At 40.4% G+C, this 24,385-nt stretch overlaps 1 protein-coding gene across 1 annotated transcript; it reads left to right on the forward strand.

Annotated features, from left to right (window-relative positions):
- The first annotated feature begins 17,328 nt into the window (after positions 1–17,328).
- LOC133790031 (germin-like protein 9-3) lies at positions 17,329–18,178 on the forward strand. Its single transcript, XM_062227635.1, has one exon. It carries the CDS (start codon positions 17,354–17,356, stop codon positions 17,999–18,001), a length of 648 nt encoding a protein of 215 aa, XP_062083619.1. The 5' UTR covers positions 17,329–17,353; the 3' UTR covers positions 18,002–18,178.
- The last annotated feature ends 6,207 nt before the right edge of the window (positions 18,179–24,385 follow it).

Genomic DNA, 24,385 nt, shown 5'->3' on the forward strand with positions numbered 1-24,385 from the left:
ATGCCTTACTGATGAAACTGCCCCCAGCCCGACCAGGGCGGGTCTCCAGAGCAGAACATTGTAGGCAGATGGTAAGTCTACTACCACGAACTCCATTATCTTGGTCACCGAGACTGGATGGTCTCCCAAGGTCACGGGGAGCTCAATGGATCCCATACAGGCAGTTCCTTCTCCTGAAAAGTCGTACAAAGTAGTTGCACATGCTTTCAGGTCGCGAAGGGAGAGTCCCATCTTCTCGAGGGTTGCTTTATAAAGGATGTTGACTGAGCTCCCATTATTTATAAAGAGTAATGACCAGCGGATCATGATGAGGGAACTGAACATGGGAGGCGTCTTCCTCGGTGAAGTTTATTGGTTGTGTTTCAATCCTCTGGCTTTTTGGTGCCCTAGGTTCGGGTTCATAAGGAGACCCGTCCCCTGTCTTCAACCCGTTAACATACCTCTTTTGGGCATTCCTGCCCCCTCCTGCGAGGTGAGGTCCTCCCGAGATGGTTATTACATCCTCTCCATCAATCGGCGGGGGCCTGTCCTCTTCCCGAGCTCGAGAGTTATTGTTTTGCGTCGTTGGGGGCGCAGCTACTCTCTGGCTCGCGGATGTCTGACCAGTACTCTGGTTTTTGACATATTGCCGAAAGTAAGCTCTCGAGATCAACCCTTCGATCTCGTCCTTCAATTGTCAACATTCATCTGTTGTATGCCCGGTGTCTCTGTGGAACCGGCAATACTTAGTGGAATCCCTCTTGGATTTTTGATTCCTCATCGGGTCCGGGTGCCTAAAGGGGACCTGGTTTTCATTAGCCAGGTATATGTTCTCCCGAGACTCATTGAGCTCGGTGGATACCCTATACACAGAGAAATACCTCTCCCCTTTCTTTTTCTTTCCTCCCTCAGCTTCGGGGTTACTTCCTTCGTTCTTTTTTCTCTTGGACGGGTTATCTGTGGCAGGCTTTGGAGCTGCTGGGTCCGCCGAGGTTGAGGCAGAGTTGATGTTTATTGTTGTAGTTTCGGACTGGGAAGTCGTTTTGAGCGTCAACCTCGCTTCCTCTACATTGACAAACCTCTGCGCTCGTCGGTTAAACTCGGTTATCGACCTTACCGATTTCCCTTGCATGTCATCCCAAAGGGCACTTCCCGGTAATACACCAGCTCAAATAGCCATTAGGTGCCCACTGTCATCTACGTCCCGAGCTCGGGCGACTTCCAGATTGAATCTTGTTAGGTAACTTTTTAGTGTTTCGCCCGGCTGTTGTCGGACGTTAGTTAATGTGGATGCTTCTGGTCTGACCCCCATCATTGCTCTGAACTGCTTCTTAAAGTCTTTAGACAACTGCTCCCATGTGGTTATTGAGTGTCTCTTATATTTTTCGAACCAACTTTTGGCAGGTCCTGCCAATGATGTTGGAAACAACATGCACCGGAGCTCGTAACCAACGTTACTGGCTCTCATGATAGTGTTAAACGTGCTCAGGTGACTACACGGGTCGGTTTTTCCTTCAAACGTTGGGACGTGGGGGATCCGAAACCCTTGAGGAAATTGAGTGTTGGAAATATGGGGAGCAAACGGCTCGAGCTCCTCATCAGAGTCCTCATATAGACCATTTCCTCGTTCATTCTTTAAAAGCCTAAAGGCTCTTTCGAGCTGATCGATTCTTTCTTGGACTGGGTCAGTAGGAGGTACTGTCTTGAATTGGCTGTCATCGATCACAATCCCAGGCTCGCGTCTCCGCGAGGGATCTCTATGCCTATTCAAGCGATCCCTCAGGTCCGGATTTGTTTGATTTCCATTACCCCGACTCTGGTTCAGATGATTTTGCAGGTCGGGACGATTCTTGCGGCTTCCAGGTTTATTACGACCTCAGTCATGTTTACTGACGGACTTGGTATCTCCGGACTCATCACTGGTGAAACTCATTGCTCGGTTATTTCGTGATGGATTCTTCCCACGTCACCTCGTCTCCGCAGTGCGAGACCGGGACGTTTGACTTTTCTCAGATGGAGCGCCTCTCCGCTCCAGGAAAGTCTCCCTGTTTCCTTGTCTTTCCCCCACACGCCCTTCATTCTGATCTCGAACAGGTTGAGCGTTCCTGCGGGGGGGTGAAGGATATCTTATGGGTGACGGAGGGAACCGTATAGGCGACGGTGGCTGCCACCCTTGTCGCGGCCTAGAGGGTCCAGAATTTTCCCGAGATGGGCCAGTCGCATTCGGTGTGCTCCCAGGTATCTGAGTCCGAACCTCTGCAGGGGTTCGGTTATTCTCAGCTCCTGCAGACACTTCCACAGGCGGGTTAGCCGGGGCTCGAGCCCGAGTACTCCCCTGGGGCCTAGGTGGAGCAGATGGCTCTGCTGGTGTCGGAGGTTGAGTCGGCCTCCTTGTGGCAGCATCCTTTCGTGGACGCCCGGGGGGCCTCTGGGGAGGAACATGCACGTCCCTTGGAGGAGGGACTTGGTTTTCGCGCGGGGGCGGGGGCTGAGCCACTTGCGCCTCTGCGGATATCCTTGTCAACTCCTCATTCTGTTTGTTGGCCTCTGCCAACAGCTGCTTTAGTTGCTGGTTTTCAAGTTCCACAATAGGAACATACCGCTCAGGATTGTAGTACATATCCTCATCTCTTGGTGGAGGAGGTGGTCCCCGGGAATCAGAAGACCCACTTCTCTCTTCAACATTCGGATTCTCCATTGGCTGTTTTCCAAGACGTCATGGGTAATTTTCTTCAGGTGTGTTCTGATTGTTTGTGGCCATGATTTTCTCAGGGATGAATGCTTAAGGCTCTCAATGAAAGCACCAAACTATTGACGCCATTTTTCGTCAACAGTGAAAGGAGAGCACGTAAATAATAACTGATAATGGCCAATTAAAATATAGCAACACAAACACACGATTTTTACGTGGTTCAGCAGTTAAATCTGCCTAGTCCACGAGTCTCTGTTATTAAACTCAAGATTATCTCTGAAAATTCTTAAGCATGAATTCTTCAGAGTTTTCTCTCCAGGTTCAGAATTTCGGTCCATTACAATGGTGTATGACCTCTCTATTTATAGAGAATGCTGCAGAATACTATCCCACATATTTTGGGTAGTTACTCTTTTTGTGTAAATAAAATAAATGGCTTTAAATGCCTATAATCAAATATAAAAGGAAACGTCCCCTGAAGACCAGGGGACGTATAACTGACCAAATAATATCCCACGATTCTAGGGGATTTACAGTAATAAATGAGGATTACATCTCGTATGGACAACACTTATAGATATTCAAGGTTTTTATCATATATCTCCAAGGCCTTAGCTTCCCAGGTTTCTCGTCAGCTTTCGAGCTAGAGACATCTCCCGAGGTCACATGGCTTTCGAGATCATATGTGCGTCGAGCTCGGGACCCCTGACCCGAGGTCATCCCTGAGGATGGATGCATCTCCGGAGCTACCTTTCGAGATCATGAACACTTCGAGGTCACCATATTCGAGGTCGTATCGAGCCTTGACGGCTCGATATTCAATCCTGGAGCATACTTTAAACCTTATGAGTCCACTTGCTGCGAATCCAACTTTCGAGGTCATATTTAACATAGCTTGAAATCTGGGTATAACAATTTTTATATTGATAGATTTAGAGTTAGGAAATTTATGTTTCTACTCTGTTTTGTTTTTTGATATTTTTTTGGATTTGAGATTTTCAGATTATTTGTTATGTTGATATTAGTTTTAGATTTAGTTTTTTTTGTGTGTTTCTAATCAATTTTGTGTCTCTAACAATCTTTAAATGTCACAGCTTGTGGCTGTAGAATGTCTTGTATGTCTTCATTTTAATCTTGTTTTAAAGCAATAGTTTTTAATATTGATGATTTTTTATAATCTAGATATTTTGACGAGTTTTTATTATGTGTGTAATATTGCTTACTGTGATGGTGAACATTTATCAGTTCTTTGCATTTTGTGTGATTTTGAAATTAAAAGTTTGGATTCAATGAATCAATGGGTGATATTTATTAGTGAGAAATTAAATGTTTATTCCACTATTATGTAGATTAATTGTTTCCTCTGTAGGGAAATGAAGATCTACTCATCTAAAGGAGGTTCACTTAGTTTCTAATGAGAGTAACTCATTCATTATTGTCTTACTCTTTTATCATGCTTCCTTACGATGTATTGTTTCTAATGAAAGTAGCTCTATGAATTTTTTTTTTAGTTTTTTCTGTGGTTATTCAAATCTATTAAATGATTTATGCCAAATTATATTGTATGTTGTTGACTAATTGGCTTGAATGAAATATGAGATTTCGAGTATGGGGTGAAAAACTGATTTGGTGAGATTCTTTGATTGTAACATCATAATCTTTATGCTTGCTGAATTTGTCATAATTCTGGATTTGTTTGAACTAACTTATATGCTTGCTATCTATATATGTAATTAAGAAACTAATCTTTATGATTCTTTTGCAGATTTAAACTTTATTTATTGTTTTATTGAGATAAGGTTTCACATAATTATTTGCTTCTTTTCTAATCAATATATAACATATCCAAAGTCCAATGCTCTTTTTCAAATATGAATTAGATTTATAAATTTGGTATAGACTCAACTGCCTAATTTGACTATGTTGAGTACTTAATGAGGTTTATGTGCTTTATTGGTTTGAGGTATTAAGTTGTGCTCTAGAGTTTTGTTTCATTTTCTAGATTATTGTTTCAAATGTTCTGAGGCTCCGAGATGTGTTATGTATTATGTTCATTTATTATATATATGAATCTATTTTTCTTTTTAAAAAGGAGAAGAGACATCTACTTTTTATTTTGAGTTTTTTTATGTTAAACTTTGAATCTAGTTTGTATTATTTTCATCATTGTTTACATGTTCATATATACTGCATATGAACTTATTTGTTTTATCACATGAATTCTAGTTTTCGATGCATATTGCCTATTAATTGTAGTTTTGAATGTTGACTTATATTTTCTTTTTCTGATTTGGATCATTATGCTACTTTGATATTTTTTTTTTACCTGTGATATTGATAAATGATTTTATTTTATGTTGGTGATTATGAGACTTGATGTGCTCATATATTTGTTTTTTAATATATGTTGGTGATTATGAGACTTGATGTGCTCATATATTTGTTTTTTAATATATGTTGGAATATCAAGGGTCATAAATGCCCATAATAATAAGTCATATTTTATGAAATCCTTATGATGATTAAATTAGGGATAATTATTGTGTTAAGATTAATTATATTTTCCCATTGTTTCCAACCCGAACCCCACCTCCAACCATCGTCGGTGTCCACCTCACAAAGCCATCATTGACATTCACAAGTTCGAGAAAAAGGCTCTCGTGTAATAATCTCATAGACTTGTTGATATTTTTTATGAAATGTAATTACTTTAACACTCATCTTTAATAAGCAATGAATATTTTATAATATATGTTTGTTTATTTTATTATTAATGCTAAATAATTTATTTGAGAAAAATGTTAAATATTTTTAAAATTAATTACTTTTATTTTTTATTTATTATTTATATTAAATTAAATTTAAATATATAATTAAAATTACTTATCTTAAAATTTTTATTTACCAATAAATAAGTGTAGGTAAAAATAAGTATACCACATCATGCCACGTGGACCAATCATTTAGAGCCATATAATCAATAAAAATGAGATAAGTAACCCAATCATTAAGTTCCAACTGGTCCAACAAATGTGTGCCACGTGTTCAACTAAAAAATTGCCATGAGGATTGCCACGTCAGTTGCCACATAAGATGCCATGTCAAATAAGGCCAAGTCATTTTTGTGGGGTCCACGTGAGTTTTACCTACCGATATGTCAATCATAGGCAATGGTACCTTTCTCGACTAACTATTACCTACCAATACAGTATTGATCAAAATATGTAGGTAAAAGGATTTACCTACCAATACGCTATCTTTACCTACAATTAATATTGGTAGGTAAAGGTTGAATTTCTTGTAGTGGCACCCAAGTTCTAAAGGGTCATTGGGCCTAGCACCTAAGTCTCATAAATCAACCAAGACTTAGCGTTTTCTCGAATGATTCAATTGTGCATCGTCAACCACGATCCAGATAAACAGTGAGAAGACCCATGATCTCATAATCGTTGGAATGTGGACACATATCTGCACTACCAGTGATCGTGTACCAAACAACGATCCCCAGTCTTGCTGATCATGTAACAGCCCCTGGGTACTATAAATAAAGGACCCAAGGCTTCATTAAAGGGGATTGTTTTTTGGAGAGACTTTAGAATCGATCATTTGATTAATTTCTAGGAAAATCTTTGATGAGTGAACTCTTCAGTTCATATTTGTAATTGTAAATCGAGTGATTGAATACTAAATACTAAGTGGATAAGGTTATTACTGTTCATCGAAATAAGGCTGAACTACTATAAATCTCTATGTGTTGTTTAGATATTTGTAATCTGTCATATATTTACATTTATATCGTTCAAAAGGTGTCGTATATAGTACATACGACCATTGGCCAATTTTACAGGTCAACATTTTGGTGCTTTCATTGACAGTACGAAATCAAAAAAATACACTTTCATCAGTTTTATGATGCCTCTAAAACCCAGTCAGATGAAGAAGACGGATCCCAGGGATTCCACCACTCAGGATCCCATCAATCTCATTCACGAACCTCAAGTGGAGGTTGGAGATCAACTTGATGCGGAGGATCCACAGGATGCTCACCAGGAGGAGATGGCGCAATTTATGGCAATGCAGGAGGCCTTTGTTGAAGAAATTACCCTCCAGAGAGCGTCTATGGAATGACAACGACAATAGATAGATGAGCAGGTCCAGAGGATGATCCAGAGGGAGAAGGAAGCTAACCGGAGGCACCAAGAGGCTACTGAGGCCCTGGAGGCAGCTACCCAGTTAGCCCGGGCTAAAGCTGAAACTGCTGCTCAGGCAATGAGGGAGGCTGAGGCCAAAGCAGCAGGGATGCATGACATTAGTAACAGGTAGTACCAGGGGAGGAATCAAACCCCAAGGACGCTCTCAGAGCCACTTTCCCAGAGACAGGATGGAGAGGTACAATCCAAGACTGCCTCCTCCATGACTAAGAAGAATAACACTTCCTCTCAGAGTAAGAGTGTTACCAACCTGAAGGCTCCATACCAAGGGGATAGATGAAGAGGCACATAAGAGGAAGGTCAGACATCTGAGAGGCATGACAGGAATGGAAATGGTCGCTCAAAGTCTCAGAGTCATGTAGGAGGAGAGGCTCGAGGGCAAGATCGAACATGCAAGAGCAAGGCGGGCCTACCACCCCTACACACTCAGCCTCGCAAGAGAAAGTAACAATTGAACAACATTAATACCGTGTTCGATAGGCTCGGGAAAGATTCACAACCTCAGTATTTGAGGGTAGTCATCAATAGAAGAACCAACGCTCAGGATGGGGTATCAGGGAGGTCTACCCCACTTGGAGCAATGATCCCACTAGCAGTGCAGGCTCAGATAGATGCACTCACCACGACTGTTCAGGGTTTGACAAAGAAACCTTCCAATATCGAGATGGCTCATAGAAGTGGGAGTCCCTTCAGTGCCAAGATCAAAGTTACTCAACCACCACTGAAATACAAGACCCCTAAAATTCCAACATACACAAGAAAGGAGGACCCAGTGCAACACATTGGAAAGTTCGAGGATCAGATGAAGTTACTCGGTGTGGAGCATGATTATAGGTGTAGGGTAATCCATACCACTCTCTTTGACTCAGCTCAAGAATGGTATTGGAAATTGAAACGTGGATCCAACACTTCCTGGGAGCAATTCAGGAAGAAATTTTGCAAGGTCTTCAGTGTCTGACAGATTCAACCAGTTTATGCTAATCAGCTAACTGACATTAAGCAAGGGAAGGATGAATCCCTGAAAGACTACATCAAAATTTTAATGAGAGAAGAAAACCGAGCATCCACGGTAGGAGATGAAGGGAAGTTCGTTTCCATCTCGGCAGGAATCATTTATCGTAGTCCCTTGTGGGATAGCATCCACAGGAACCCCATCTACACCTTGCAGGTGTTCCTAGACCGAGTAGACAAATACATAAAGCTAGATGACACTATCATGAAGGAAGAAAAAGGCATACACCATCCAACCACTATCAAGGCAAGCAAGAATGCCACAAACCCTCAGGGCAGCAATTGGGGCAAGGGTAAGAAGAGGAGTACCTCATGGCCTGATCTGAGTGGATAAAAGAAGGCTAAGTCAGCACCAACCGACAAACAACCTAAGCAGCAGCCCTACCTGCCCAGGTTCACCAACTATACTCTCCTGAATGCAACAAGGGCTGAGATTTACTTGGCAACATACTAGGAGGTACCGTACCGAAAGCCACCACCCTTGCACTTAGAAGGAAAAAGGGACCAGAACAAGTTTTGTCAGTTCCATAATGATTATGGGCATGACACAAATGAGTGCAAACAGTTGAAATATGAGATAGAGTTTCTCCTTTGATCAAGAAAACTCTCGAGGTACCGAGTCAAGACCGAAACCCTAAGCAGGAATCCAATGTTCCAAAGGCAAAGGAGTCCACCACTTGAGCCAGCGGTCGTAGACTTCACATTAGACACCATATGTGGGGGCCCCACATAGCAGGCAGCAGTAACAACGATCATGAGCGATATGCAAGGACCCTAATACATGAGGTAGGGGAGCTTTCCACGTGCATTACAGTTGAGGAGCGGTCTCCAAAAAATCTGAAGTATGAAATTGAAACTCTCACTTTTATGGAAGATGACGCCAGGCACGTTAGGTACCCCCACAGTGACCCTCTAGTCCTTACAATTCAAATCGTCGGTGGAGGATGCCCTTAGTCACGAGACTGTGATGGAAAAGTTCTTGGTGGTAGATTTCTCATCGACTTACAACGTAGTGCTCGGGAGACCCCTTTGATGGCATTAAACATAGCAACATCTATCTGGCATCTGTCTTTGAAGTTCCCCACAAGTGCAGGGCAAGGATGCGAACAAGGTAACTAAAGGGAGGCACGACAATGCTATAACACGTCGATGGTCAAAGCAAAGAAAGGACCATGCGTAAACAACATGGTGGTGACCTATTGCGAAGGAAATGAAGGAACCGATGAGGTTGTCAACATGGAAGTTGACGTTGAAGGAAACACTCTACTAGAGCCAGGGGATCCTTTTAACGAAGATTTGTTATTGTAACAAGTTTCCCAAAGCGAGGGAAATGACATCGATCCTCGCTTTGAGGATGACGTCATGGGGGTAGGACCAGTCGAAGATTTTGATGGAGTCCTACTAGATGAGGAGGATCTAAATAGAGTAATCAAAGTCGAGAATAAAGTAAAGGTGAAAATTAGATTGGTAGTATTTTTTAAGAAGAACCAGGACGTCTTTGCCTGGTCACATAATGACATGGTTGAAATTTCTCCGTTTGTGATAAGTCGTGTCCTCAATGTGGACAAAATCTACCTACTAGTGCAACAAAAGAGGAGACTGTTTGACAAAGACCGATCTCAAGCCTTGAAGGAGGAGGTCGAGCGGCTCAAGGAAAATAATTTTATAAGGGAGGCCTACTACCCAGACTGGGTATCAAACCCTGTGCTGGTCCCAAAACCAAACAGGAAGTGGAGGACATGCATGGAATTCATAGATCTGAACAAGGCCTACCCTAAAGACTATTTCCCACTACCCAGAATAGACCAAGCGGTTGACGCAACTGCAGATCATGAAATACTCTCATTCATGGATGGATATTCTGGGTATGATCAAATAAGTATGCACCCTCCCAACGAGGAACATACCAACTTCTGGACAAACAAGGGATTGTTGTGGTATAAGGTAATGCCATTTGGCTTGAAGAACACGGAAGCCAACTACCAGGAAGACTTTATCGGAAAAAATATGGAGGTATATGTCGAACACATGTTGGTCAAGTCCAAAGAAGCTGGAGGGTATGTTCAAGACTTAGAGGAATGATTTACAATACTTAGCAAAAAATTCCATGAAGTTAAATCCTCTCAAGTGCTCGTTTGGAGTTGGTTCTGGTAAGTTTCTCAGATACATAGTCAATTCGCGTAGAATCGAGGCTAACCCCGAGAAGATCAAAGCATTGATTGAAATGAAATCACCTCCCACAATCAAAGAAGTGCAAAGTTTAATAGGGAGAGTAGCTTCCCTCAGTAGGTTCATATCAAAGTCTATAGACAAGTGTGTCCCCTTCTTTAACTTATTGAGGGGCAGCATGAAGATCCAATGGATCAAGGAATGCGAGAAATATTTCCAAGCCTTGAAGGAGCATCTCACTTAACCTCCCATCCTAGCGAAGCCAATAGATGGTGAAGTTCTATTCATCTATTTGGCAATCAGCGAGCATACAATCAGCGCTGCTTTGGTGAAAGAAGAGAACAAGGTACAACACCCTATGTACTATATCAGTAAAAGGCTAGAGTCTAGGTATCCCCCTCTTTAAAAGCTAGCCTACTATTTAGTAATCGCCCCTTGGAAGCTGCATCCATACTTTCAAGCTCACTCGATCCGAGTCCTAACCGATCAACCGCTATGACAAGTTCATTAAAAGCCAGAGGCCTCAGGACGGTTACTCAAATGGGCGGTGGAGTTAGGACAGTTTGATATCACTTATCATCTGAGGACGGCAAAAAAAGGACAAGCATTGGCAGGCTTCATAGCCGAAGGCACCAACCTTGAAGACCTTTCCTACCAATCGGAGAATGGAGTATTGAGAAGGAAGAAGATACTCCGGTATGGAAGCTATATGTTGATCGAGCATCCAATGAACATAAATTAGGCGCAGGAATCATACTGATCAGATTTGGATTCAATGCTTCAAACAATGAATTTGAGTACAAGGCATTGTTAGCAGGATTACGCTTATCTCGATATGTGCATGCACAATCCCTAGAGATATTCAGCGATTCACAACTAGTAGTGTACAAGGTACTGGGGGAGTAGCAAGCCAAGGGACTTAGGATAGTGCAATGCATGAACAAGATGAAGGACTTGTTGGCACAATTCAAGAGATACTCGATTACACAAGTCCCGAGGGAGTAGAATGACAATGTTGATGCCTTAGCCAAGCTTGCTAGTGCCAAAGACGTGGACACCCTGAATGTCGTTCCCGTCAAATACTTGGTAGAAAGAAGCATAACCCAGCAAGAGGCACTACCTGTTGAGTTACTAACTATCTCAACCATGGAGTAGTACCCAGTGATCAGAACAAAGCAAGGAAGTTGGTGAGACAAGCTGCAAGATATATGATAGTCGAAAGGGTCCTATACCGACGAGGGTACTCCCTACCACTGCTAAGGTGTGTTACACTAGACCAGTCAAATATGTTAATGATCGAGGTTACACGAGGGGTTTTGTGGAGATCATGCTGGGGAGAAGAACCTATCAAAGAAAACCCTAAGGCAAGGATACTTCTGGCCAACGATGAACGTAGACTCAATGGAGTATGTCAGAAGATGCCACAAGTGTCAGATATTCTCGAAGATACCCCGGGCAACACTTAATGAATTAACACAAATGTAGAATCCTTGGCCCTTCACTATATAGGGAATTGGCTTGATCGGGAAGCTACCCACAGTAAGGGGAGGAGTCCAATTTGTTGTTGTAGTCGTAGACTACTTCACCAAATGGACTAAAGTAGAACCACTCACAACCATCACCTCGAAGAAAGTCTTAGACTTTGTGGTGAAGAATGTCACATGTCAATTCAGTCTACCGAAGAAGATAGTCTTGGATAATGAGACTCAATTCAAAAATGATATATTCACCAAATTTTGTACAAGGCATGGAATCACAAAGAGCTTTTCCTTAGTAGCACACCCCTAAGTCAATGGTCAAGTAAAAGCAATGAACAAGACTATCAAAGACACTCCGAAAAAATGTCTTGAACAAGCCAAAGGAGCCTGGCCAGAAATACTTTCGGAGGTCCTATGGTCACATCAAACAATGACTCAAACAACAACAGGCCATACACCATTCTCTTTGGCATTTGGGTATGAAGTCATGATGCCAGTTGAACTCACTCCTCCATCGCATAGACAAAAGACCCAATCAATCGAGGAACCATCAACTAATAGAAGAGTCGCTCGATTTAATCAAAGAAAGATGATGAGGAACCTCTCAGAGGAGCAGCACACCAGCGAAAAGTGGCCAGATACTTCAACTCCAGGGTGAAAGATAAAAAATTCCAAGTTGGAGACTTAGTACTCAAGAGAGTGTTCCTAAACAATAAGGACACTGCAATAGGGGTATTAGGACCTAATTGGGAAGGGCCATACCTTGTGAAGGAGGTGATCCAAATAGGGACATACAAGATAACTCTACTGGAATGGAAAACACCTCTGCTGGTACTATCAGTGAAGTTGTTCAGCGGCGACACAAGTTTTAATTTGCAAATGTATTATAATAGATTTACCAATGTAATAGCCATTGTGCTTATGATGAATGAATGAATTTAATTTCTTAAGTTTCTCTTAGTTCTTTAAATTTCTTTCAACGAGGGATTGGTCACTTTAGACTTGTCAACCCCATTGTATTATGTTCGATCCTCATTCTCGAGGGACTTATCGACCCATAAGATCCAAACAAGAGAATGGCCTGAGGACCTGTCACCATTATGGATCATGTTCGATCTTGGTTCTTAAGGAACCTATCAACCCCCACGATCAACAAGAGAGACTGGTCCTAAACTTTGTCGCCAAATTATTTGATCATGTTCGATCCTGGTTCTTGAGGAACCTATCGACCCATATGATCAACAAAAGAGACTGGTTTGAAAACTAGTTGCCATCATCGGATCATAATCGATTCTGGTCCTGGAGGGACAGATCGATAATTTGATCTAAGACTCATTATAGGATTGATTAGCCCATCAAGACCCAATTTGTCCAACTTAGACACTTCTGTCTACAATCATTATAACGAGTACACGAGAGATTACGTAGATCGTGATCGAAACTTGCTACACAATCTGCATCTGTGTATAGGTATCATTACTAATGAGTATGAAACCATCACCCGACCACCAATGAGGGACAAGCATTTGTTGTTTGCATCATTGGGTGAAAAGGATACTACTATGTGTCTAAACGCTCGAAGCAAGGCATGCTCACGTAGCAAGTGACCAAGGATTTTAAACCCATGATCACTTGCAGGGCATACAATACATACAGATCGGGATATACACAAGAAATGAGGATGTGATCCTAAGTACTAAGCAAGCTCAAGTTTTTCTAGGACATTTGATCAATATATGTTCCGAAAGTGCAAAAAAAAAAAAAAAAAAGGCTTTGGTAGGAAGACTCCTAGCAGAGTCCCTTATAGGGTGGTCGGCCAGACCATCAACCCTATAGGGTGGTCGACCTGACTATTTTTGTTCATGGTACTTGGTGAAGTATCGTACTACTCACATTATCATGGTTGTTAGCATGAAAAACCTAAATGCATAAAATGTCGTATGTAAAAACAGTCAAATACAAGGTGCCCCACCAATGGCACAAAAGGAAAGACAAAGAATAAAAGATCAAAAGAAGACTATCTAGGATGAGGAGTATCATTTGAAAGACCGCCCTGATCCTCAACAGCCTCTTGAGTCAGACACTTCTTAAGCTCCTTCGCTCGTGCCTTCTCGGGAAGGAAATCCAAGTTCCAATTTTTGTTGGAATTCCAAATCAAGTAAAAGAAAGACAAGGCAGTCTCTAAATACTCCTTTCATGCCTCGTCCAGGGCAGCCTTAACCTCTTGCTCCTTCTCGACAAGAGCATCCTTTCGCAGTTGGTCCATTTCAGCAATCAGCTTCAGACAATTTCAGCTGATCGGTAAGTTTCCCCTCCATCCGGGTTACCTTGAGAGTCAACTCGATCACTTCCTACTGTTTGAGCTCCACGGTACTGTGTAGAGTGTTGATCTCTTCATATTTCAAAGTATTGTCTGCTTCCCTAGAGCCAAGAACGCGCCTAAGGTCTAGTACCTCCTTGTGGATAGCTTCAAACTCAGAACGAAGGTTAGAAAACGTAGAGGTATACTCCATAGACCTTTCACAGACATGGGAGACCAACTTCAGAACCTGCAAAAAACATACAAGTGTTAGATAACATCAACACACAAGCTAACCAGACAAAAAGAAAACTTTTAGAGGACTTACACTCTGAATGTCAAGGAGTGAATTCGTGAGGATGGTGCTCAAGTCCTCATTCTTAATCCTATTAAAGGCCATTGTCGTATGTTCCAGATGGGATGCTTGGTCCATGATGCCACCTAAATTCTGTATGGCAGACTGGTGTGGCTCAGATAAGGGAGTAAGCGCAGAGGAGGAGGCACCCGCATTCATGATACTGGGAGGAACATGCAAGGATGGCTCTACCTTTGCGACAGGACTAGATGTCAGTGGAGCTGAAAGAGGCACCTCGGGAGGGACCTCCGTTAGTGGCTCAGGCTCAACCTTGTCCATCTTGGCCGCTCGAACGAAAGGACTAGTTTCGGGTGGAGTCGACCTTTGTGGGTGTGAACAAAGCCGAACATATCTGAACCTGCAAAAGAAGATCAAACACAGTGTGCCTAGTGTTCACCATTTTTCGCAAATGATCCAGATTAATTCAAGCTGCAGAATGAAAGTACCAAAATGTTTACCAAGTTTTTGGGAAACTAATAATATATTTAGAAACAAGAGCTGCAGAGAAAGATTTAGAGATGAGCAATATGAGTTTTACGTGGTTGGAGGTTAATGAGCCTTAGTCCACGAGTTAATAGTATTAGACTTTAGGGAGCTTTTGACAATGGAGTTTTCTACAAGTTCTAGCAGAGTAATTGCTTCCAAGAGAAAATTTGGGATCCCTGCTACAGTGCACAACTATCCTTATTTATAGACAATCAAGCGTAGTGGGCTCGCTAATGGAGTCTTAATACAAAGAATGTTATATAATAAAATGTAGTTAATCTGGGCCCATTCGGCCAGCTCAGGCGCGGCCAAGCCTTACAGCTGCCCATAGTATGTTAGCTCGGACTGGTCCGCGTGGGCGTCTAAGGGGATCTTGGGGACAAGATCTATTAGAGTAGTGGCAGTACTGTTTCCTAGGAATAGTGTATGTTCTGTGCGTATCCTCTTCTGCAGGTTAGTTGTGAAGACCATCTTTCGGATTTCTCGGGGACATGCCAGCATCAGGGAAGATCAGGTTTACCCTATCCGGACGTATGGTCCGGGTTCGTTTACTAATGTCCCAATTCACTTATTGGAGTCCTGGTTAGTAATCCAGGACTTGAGTTCATTTTCCAAGATGGACATCGTGACACTGAGTATCTACACTGGATTCTTGTTAAGGTCTATCTCCATCGATTGGTTAGTATGCCACCTTAGTTGGCATCGCAGAGGATGCAGGTTGGTCAGGATCAGGGAGATGAGTCGGACTGTATCCTAGTCTCGGTTCCTTCGTTAGGCTCGTGCCCATCGAAGGTTGTTGGGCTCGATGATGATTAGGCTATTAGGGTTTCTTCCTTCCCCATTCATTGGGCTCAAGATTGGCCCAGACCTCTTTAAGATGGCCCACAGACCGATTGGGTCATGCCACGTGTTACGGGTGGAAAACAGGGATAGCAAGGCGGATTCAGCCCGCCTCTAATTATATAACCTCTAATATTAATTTTTCTTGTAGTGATATATAATACAATACTATATATTTAATAATTAACAAATTAAAAATATATATTTATTAATTATATTCATATAAATTCAAATATTATAAAATATCATAATTATAACTAGATATTTATTAATTATATTAATATAAATTCAAATATTATAAAATATCATTATTATAATAATATACAACACAAAATTAGATATTTAATAATTATATTAATATAAATTCAAATGTTATATATATTATTATTATAATAATATATATCATAAAATATATAATCCTAATTTTTATGAAATTTTTCTAGAATAAATATTTAGTAATTATATTAATATAAATTCAAATATTATAAAACATCATTATTATAATAATATTTAATACAAAACTAGATATTTAATTATTATTTTAATATAAATTCACATGTTATAAAATATTATTATAACAATAATATATAATACATAATAAATACATTATATATAAGTGTTTTATGTATACATATAATATGACTATGTAACTAAATAAGAAAATAATATTTATCTTCTATCAAGAATAAACATGTTTCTTCTCTAATCATAAAAGTGTGATTAGAATAATATCATGAATGTTTTATACCTTAAATATGGTAGTTTGTGATCTAAAATATTATCGTATTATTATTACTTTAAAAAAAACTATAAACAATGTTTTGATTTAATTTTTCCTTTAATATGTTTAGGCCAGTCTTTTATATAATATTGTTTATTTATTTAAAATTTATATGATAATGATAAAAACTTAATAAAAATAATAAATAATTTCTTTAAATAAAACTAAACAAACGTTAATTGCATGTTTCTTTCTAACAAGTAATTTATTAAGAAAATGAGTAATAATTCCAATCGAAGGACGCAAATTTCTTTTATTACAATACTCTTTCATACTATATAGACATTGAATGTATAAATTGTATGCCAGAGAACAAAATGGTAGCATGTTTCAAAAATTAGCTATTAATCGTGCATTTCATATAAAAGAATAATTTTATAATCTATACTTTATAGGGAAATTTACAAAATTACCTAAGGTTTAAAAAAAATACTAAAATTACAAAATCTGTAAAAAATTACAAAAATACGGTGTGATATAATCGTAAATACAGAGTTTTTTTTTTAAACAAAGTTTACAAATTTGTAATTAAAATTTACAATTTATTACAATCTTGTAAACAACATTTACAGACTAAATAGAAAATTATATCAGGCGATTACAGAACCGTAACAAACTGATTTCCGTAATTTTGTAATTTTTGCAAAATTCAATATTTTTCAAAAAATTTTGAAGTTTACCGCGATAGGTGTAATTTTTCCTAGTTTATATGATGTGCCGTTTTTCTTATCATAATACCATAAATTTTAAAATTGGGTCGAGTTCTGTAATTCATGCTATTAGTGTGCATAATTTAACATTATGTGACTTTTCTTGCTACCCTTTGCCTTGAAACTAACAAACACAGCTAAGTATACAACTGTCAAGTGCAAGATCAACATTTACATTCTCGATTCAATATATACACATAGGCCTGCCTAAAGCGTCCAAGCTAACCTATATTTATCTAAATTATTGTCTCCATTCTATAAATAGCTTCGTTCATAGTATCCAAAAACACACACCTATTAATATCTAAATTTAAAGCTTCAACCCATTGATCATTCCTAGGCATGGCTTCAACAACTTCCTCTGTCACTGTGTTCTCAGTACTCGTAATAGTGAGCTGCTTTGGGTTTCTTGAAATGACAATGGCCGGGGACCCAGATATCCTAACAGACTTCGTAGTACCTGCTACAGTAAATGCGAGCCAAGGAGTTGATGGAATCTTCTTCACATTCACTGGGTTGGAATCCTTGATGGCAGCGGACCCTCCAGCGACCTTTAAAGCCACCAAAGTAAGCATGGCGGAGTTCCCGGCTCTCAACGGTCAAAGCGTTGGCTATGCTGTTCTTCAGTTCCCGGCCATGACGACTAACCCGCCACACACTCATCCTCGCTCCGCCGAGCTTCTCCTCCTCATTGATGGCAGTCTTGAAGTAGGTTTCATCGACACCGCCAATAAGCTCTACACGCAGTCCCTACAATCTGGAGACATTTTCGTCTTTCCGAAGGGATTGGTGCATTTCCAGTACAACTCTGATCCTCAAAATCCAGCTGTGGCTGTCTCGGCTTTCGGAAGTGCCAACGCCGGCACCGTTTCTCTTCCAACCACTTTGTTCGCCTCTGGTTTGGATGACAATGTCTTGGCTATCTCTTTCAAGACTGACGTTGACACCATTCAAAAACTCAAGGCTGGTCTTGCTCCCCCTAAGCCCTAAAAATGATTAACGTTCGAAAGACAAGACCATGCCAGGATTTGATATTCATGAAGTTTTTTTTGGATGTGTTTAGATTGTTATTGTTGTTGCACTCATGTACGTCTCCACCTCGTTTCTTGCCGAGTAATTGGCATTAATAATTATTGTTAAGTTTATCATTATATATTTTTATATATATATATATATTGTAGTGAATTAATTCACCATAAATCATTGTTTGATCAGTAAGAATGATTAAGAACACACATTAATGCAAACTTTATAAGAATAGCAAAAACTGTAAAACCAGAAACTAATAAAAACAGAAAACTTAGCTTGAAACAAGGGAGAAGTGAATGATCTTTATTGACTAATATGAGCACATTACAAACTGAGATTGTAACTCAACCTTTACACGGCTATGGTGTTTAACACCAATTACATAAATCTCACACTCGGAATCACATGATCAAATACACATGTGTTCCATTTACAACCCTCCTTCACTTTGGTTTTCTTGGACAGAATTAAATATCAGAGAGCTTCATAGGTGATGAGTTGTTATTCGAGTTTGGAGTGATGAGGTCTATTTATAGGCTTTGAAGTTAGTTGATCCAAGAGAGTAACAAAATAACCAATTAAATTGCCTGAAATGAAAATTGTTGACATGTCCTCTGTTTTGCGAGCTAATTCTCCAACAATTCCAGTTGAATTAGTTCAGTAAAACAGATGAAAAATAATTTGAATGACAAGACTTAACCGCCTTGAATGCTCAACAAGTTCAAGCAATGGTTAAACTTGTCTTTGGAGACACTCTTGGTAAACATATCTACAGGATTGTCATGAGTGCAGATCTTTGTAACTCGAACCTGTTTTGAGAGCACCACATCTCTGATGAAATGTAGTTTGATATCAATGTGCTTAGACCTCTCATGAAATATTGGATTTTTCATGAGATGTAGAGCACTTTGATTATCACAGTGAACAGTGATGTCTTCTGAATTGAACCCCAATTCACTGGTTAGACCTTTTAGCCATAGAGCTTCCTTGATGACTTCAGTTGCAGCCATATATTCAGCTTCTGTGGAAGACAAAGCCACTACTTTTTGTAGGTTTGATTTCCAACTGACACAACCTCCTAGAACAGTGAAGACATACCCTGTACAGCTCCTCCTTGTGTCAATATTTGCTGCAAAATCTAAATCAACGTAGCCAGTAACCTCTTCCTTGTATTGGCTGTTGTACGCCCTGATTTTCCCACGGGCTGATTAGCGAGCTGAATTGCGGCCTAATCATGATTATCTCGAGGATCTCCCCAAGACTGGAGCTTCCATCATAAGATCGTACCTCCTTAGCTCGAGACAACCCAAGGGTTCGCCAAGATTTCCTAAGACTTGGGTCCGGACTCTGAGGGCCGAAGGTCGAGTTAAGTACCCAGCTCGTGGTACGAGCTAGATATGAAGGCTATGACCCTTTGTAAAGTCAACACACGCAAGGTAAACGTGCATATATCAGGCATCACGTGTCTGATATGCCCCTGGCTTCTCGGACACGCAGCAGGAACGTGCGTATTCAGACACCCACGACTGGGTTGGGCTGTGCGGCCCATTATCTCCTTACCTATTGATGTGACCACACTTATGTGTCAGGTTTATGAATTAATCATGAATGTCGCAGAGTTGATATGATAGGTAAGAAGGTCACGGGATGACCTTCTTACCAACTCCCAGGTGTCTTCTCCTATAAATATGGAGACCCTGGGAGTTAATAAGGGTTGGATTATCTCTTGTAAGAAATACCCTATAATCAAATATCCAGGATATAGCAATAATACTGACTAGTGGAGTAGAAGGATTTTAACATTTGAACCACTTAAAAAACGTGTCTTGAGTCACCTTTTCATTTCTAAGATCATATATCTGTTTCGGTTCATCATCAACACTAATCCATTTCTCTTCTTTTCTTAATTACCTGTTGGCGAAGAACCGCGTCAACAACTATCATTGTTGAACACTATACCAGTATTTAGAGTCCCCTTTATATACCTCATGATGCACTTCAAAGCTTCCCAATGTTCAAATCCTGGATCTGAGATATATCTGCTAACCACACTCATGGGATGTGCTAGATCAGGTCTAGTGCATACCATTGAGTACATCAAACTCCCTACATAGCTTGCATAGGGAATTTTACTCATCTTTATTCTTTCTGCATCAGTGGTTGGGGACTGAGATGCAGATAGTTTGAAATGTTGGGCAAGAGGTGTTGAAATAGCCTTGCATTTGTTCATGCCAAACTTGTCCAATAACTTCTGAAGGTAACCTGTCTGAGACAGAGTTATTATGTTTGGCCTAGGTCTTTTGATGTCAATCCCTAGGATTCTCTTAGCAGCCCCTAAATCCTTCATTTCAAACTCATCATTGAGTTTTCTTTTCATTTCATCTATTCTTGATCTATTTTTGCCAATGATCAAAATGTCATCTACATACAACAACAAGTAAATGTGATTATTAAAATAAACACATGAATCATACTTACTTTTGCTGAAACCAATTTTGATCATATGAGAGTCAAATCTCAAGTTCCATTGCCTTGGGGCTTGCTTAAGACCATAAAAGACTTTTTTAGTAGACAAACCTCATTTGGATTTCCATTTTCAAATCCTTCTGGTTGTTGCATATACAGCTTTTCTTCTAATTCCCCATGTAAGAAGGCTATTCTAACATCCATTTGGTCAATTTCCAAGCCATATTTTGCTGCCTTTGCCATCATAGCTCTTATGGAAGTTTGCTTGACCACTGGTGCGAAAATTTCATTGAAATCCACACCTTCTTTCTGTGTGAATCCCTTGGCAACTAGTCTTGCCTTATACCTTGCACTCTCTGTTCCAAGAGTCCCTTCTTTTAATTTAAAAATCCACTTGCAGCCTACTAATTTCTGCCTTTCTGGTTTCTTGACTATAATCTAGGTCTTGTTCTTCAGCAGAGACATCATTTCTTCTTGTATTGCTTGTAGCCAAGTAGCTCCATCCTTGCTCATAATAGCTTCTTGGTAACTTGTAGGTTCTGAACTTTCAACCTCTTCTGCTACAGCTAGAGCGTAAGCTGTAATGCCCCAAATTTCCTAATAAGGTTTAGGACCTTGATTAGGAGGTCGGGAGGGTCATAATTGATTAATCATGGTATTTAATGATTATATACATGTTTATGTGAATTATATTATTATATGATGGTGAATGCATGCAAATGGGCTCATATTTTAATTGGAAGGGCATTTTGGTAATTTGGTCGTTGGGGGCGTGATTGTGTAATTTCATGCATATGGGTGAATTATAAATTTTACCACATTATATGTGGATTGGTTCGAGCCATTCGGCATGAGACGATTATGGGAATGCAAGTTTTCGGTCTAGTCATAACGGGATTAAGTTCAGGGCTCGGAGTGAGTCTCGGGGTAATTTGGTGATTAGAACGTTGCCGAGAATTAAAGGGTAACAAGATGTGAATTATTGGTATTTTAGAATATTGAGGATAATGGGAATTAGAGGATGTTAATTATAATTAACGAGATAGGCGGGAAATGGCGATTTTACCCTTGGGAGTGTTTAGAAGCTTTTATTTGACCTAGGGGCAAAATAGTCTTTTCACCCCCAAGATATATATCAGCCTTTGGGTTTAGAAGGTTGTGGAATTGTTAGAAAATAGAGCAACATCAACCTCCTTTCTCTCCTCACCCGTACACCATTTCCCTTCTTTCTCCCTTTGGAATTTTGAGAGCCAACTTGAGGTAACAAACTAGGAAATCAAGGTTTGGGCTTAGGGACTTGATCCAGCTATTGAAGGGGATTGAAAACCAAGCTTGAGGTAAGGAAACTTAGCCATGAAAGTCTGGTTATACTCTGTTTTCTTTTAAGTTTTAGCTTGTGATTTATTGGTGGTTAGTTGGAATTAATGGAAGTTTGGTTGGTGTCTAACTTGGGTTTTGATGAGGGTGAGTTGTAGATGATGTTTAGTGGTTGAATTGGGTGTTAGGTTGAGGTTTGGGACTGGTTTGAAGGTTTGGTTTCGAGGGAAACGCAGGGGAAGAAAATCTGACTGTTGCTGGTTTGCGTAATGTGCCGCGGCCTAGCTATGGTGTGCCGCGGCCTGAGTGTGCTTCTGGGGAAGTTTTTGCCTCTGTCTGAGGGTGAGCCACGGCATGGCTATGGTGAGCCGCGGCCCATCAGGGCATATTTGGCCAGAAATGGGTTTTTGACTTGGGGATGCTAGCTTAAGGCCTCGGGGTCGGTCCTACTACCCGGTTAAGTGTGGATTGATGTCCCGGAGGCTAGATATTGGTTTGGAAATCTTTGCTTTCATTTTCATTGATGAATCCTATATTTTTTGTTATGACTAGGTGACTGTTAAAGGACTAAAAGTTGATCGTTCTCAAGGGTCATTTCTTTTATTAACTCTTGCTCGAACCCAAGGTAAGAAAACTGCACCCCATATGTGACATGCATGGCTATGATTGATGCATGTTGGATGTTGAATGTGAACATGGATATCATATTGTATGCTCGGCAATTTTTCCCATTTGCATATGGTTATTATTGAGGCATGCTGGATGATTAAGTGTGATGCATGTGATGCACGAGAAACATGTGATTAAGGCATGCCATGAATGGTGAATATGAGATTGGTAAGAGCTTGAGTCTCTGTGTTTGTGCATGATCATAATTATGCTAGCAACTGTTTAGTAAGCATGCCAAATGCCCTATTCTTGGATAATTGGCATATGATACACATTGATAGCATTGCTTACATGTGCATGGTACTGACTAATTAGTCAGATTTGGCAAAGGTGCTAGTATCAACTGTGAAGTTGTGACTCATTAGTCAAGTTCGGCAGTGGTACTGGGCACTGCTCATGTCGTACTGACTCATTAGTCAGATTGGCCTTAGCGTGTATCACACAAGCCAACAGAGATTAGATCTAATCGACTACCTGCATTGAATGACTCAAAGAGCATTAATGTCGGACCGACCTCAAGGTCGATGAACATTATAAGCGCTTGAAGGCTAGTGGCTTAACTTGTAGCCATTCTTCCATTTGATCTAGTGACTCGCTTGTCGGTCACTCAGTATGGTTTACCAAAACCTGTTGAAGGCTAGTGGCTACCCAACAACGACTCTTCCATTTGAATTAGTGACTTGCTTGTCAGTCACTCAGTATGGTTTACCAAAACCTGTTGGGGCTGGTGGCTAACCTAACAGCCACTCCTCCATTTGAATTAGTGACCTGCTTGTCGGTCACTCAGCATGGTTTATCGGAACCTCAAGTGTTGCGACACTCATCTGATTAGGTTTGACTTGATAGTCCTCCAATCAGAAGGCCAGGATTTCTTATCCAGGATACCCCAGCATTGTTTGAGGTCATTTGCATGCTTGAATAAAGCTATGTTTGCTAGGCATGCCAGATATGGTTTGGTATCATGATATGACTGTTACTGCTTATGAGCATATGAGTTTTCTTACTGGGCTTCGGCTCACGGGTGCTTTGTGGTGCAGGTAAAGGCAAAAGGAAGCTGGGCCATCCTTGAGTTGGAGAGCTTAGGTGATGACGTGTACATATGCAGCTGCTCGACCAATACTTGGGCGAGGTTTGAAAGTGGAACTAGGGTTGAACCCTGTTTTGCCGCTTAGAACGGCCTGTTGAAAACGCTTTCTTGTAATAGACTCTGAAATTATATTTTTGGGATCCCAATGTATATAGTAAACGTTCTAGTGAAACGTTATATCTTAACCAAAGTTTTTAACCCCTAAACCGCTAATCATGCTTAGTTACACGTTTATGGCCAAACGACTCGATTAGCGAGTTTAGCACTGTTTGCAATGTGCACTGTAGCGGTCCCTGGAGTTGGGGCGTTACATAAGCAATAAAATCAGCATACCCAAACCTATTTGGTGGCCTACTTTCCCTTCTTTCTCTATCTCTGGCTAACTGGTAGCTATTGAGATTGTCTTGAGTCTCTTCTTCTTCACTTGATTCTTCACCATTATGATCTCTTGGTAATGACACTCCTGCTTGATCCACCTCAAACTGAACATTCTCTCTTTGACTAGTTTTGTTGTCTTTAGATGTAACTTTAGTCTTCATAGGCATCTCATCTTCTTTGAACGTCACATCCCTGCTGATCATGCATTTCCTGTGTCCTTCTTCAAGGCACCAAACCTTGTAACCCTTAACTCCTTTAGGGTATCCAAGAAACATGCACTTAAGTGCCCTTGGCTGCAACTTATCTTGTCTGATATGCACATATGCAGTGCATCCAAATACTCTTAAATGGTCAAATTTGGGTAACTTTCCTATCCAAAGCTCCTGGGGTGTCTTGAAATGATTTGCTATAGATGGGCATCTATTTAT

Source organism: Humulus lupulus, chromosome 7, assembly GCF_963169125.1.
Source record: "Humulus lupulus chromosome 7, drHumLupu1.1, whole genome shotgun sequence".
Taxonomy (NCBI): Eukaryota; Viridiplantae; Streptophyta; class Magnoliopsida; order Rosales; family Cannabaceae; genus Humulus; species Humulus lupulus.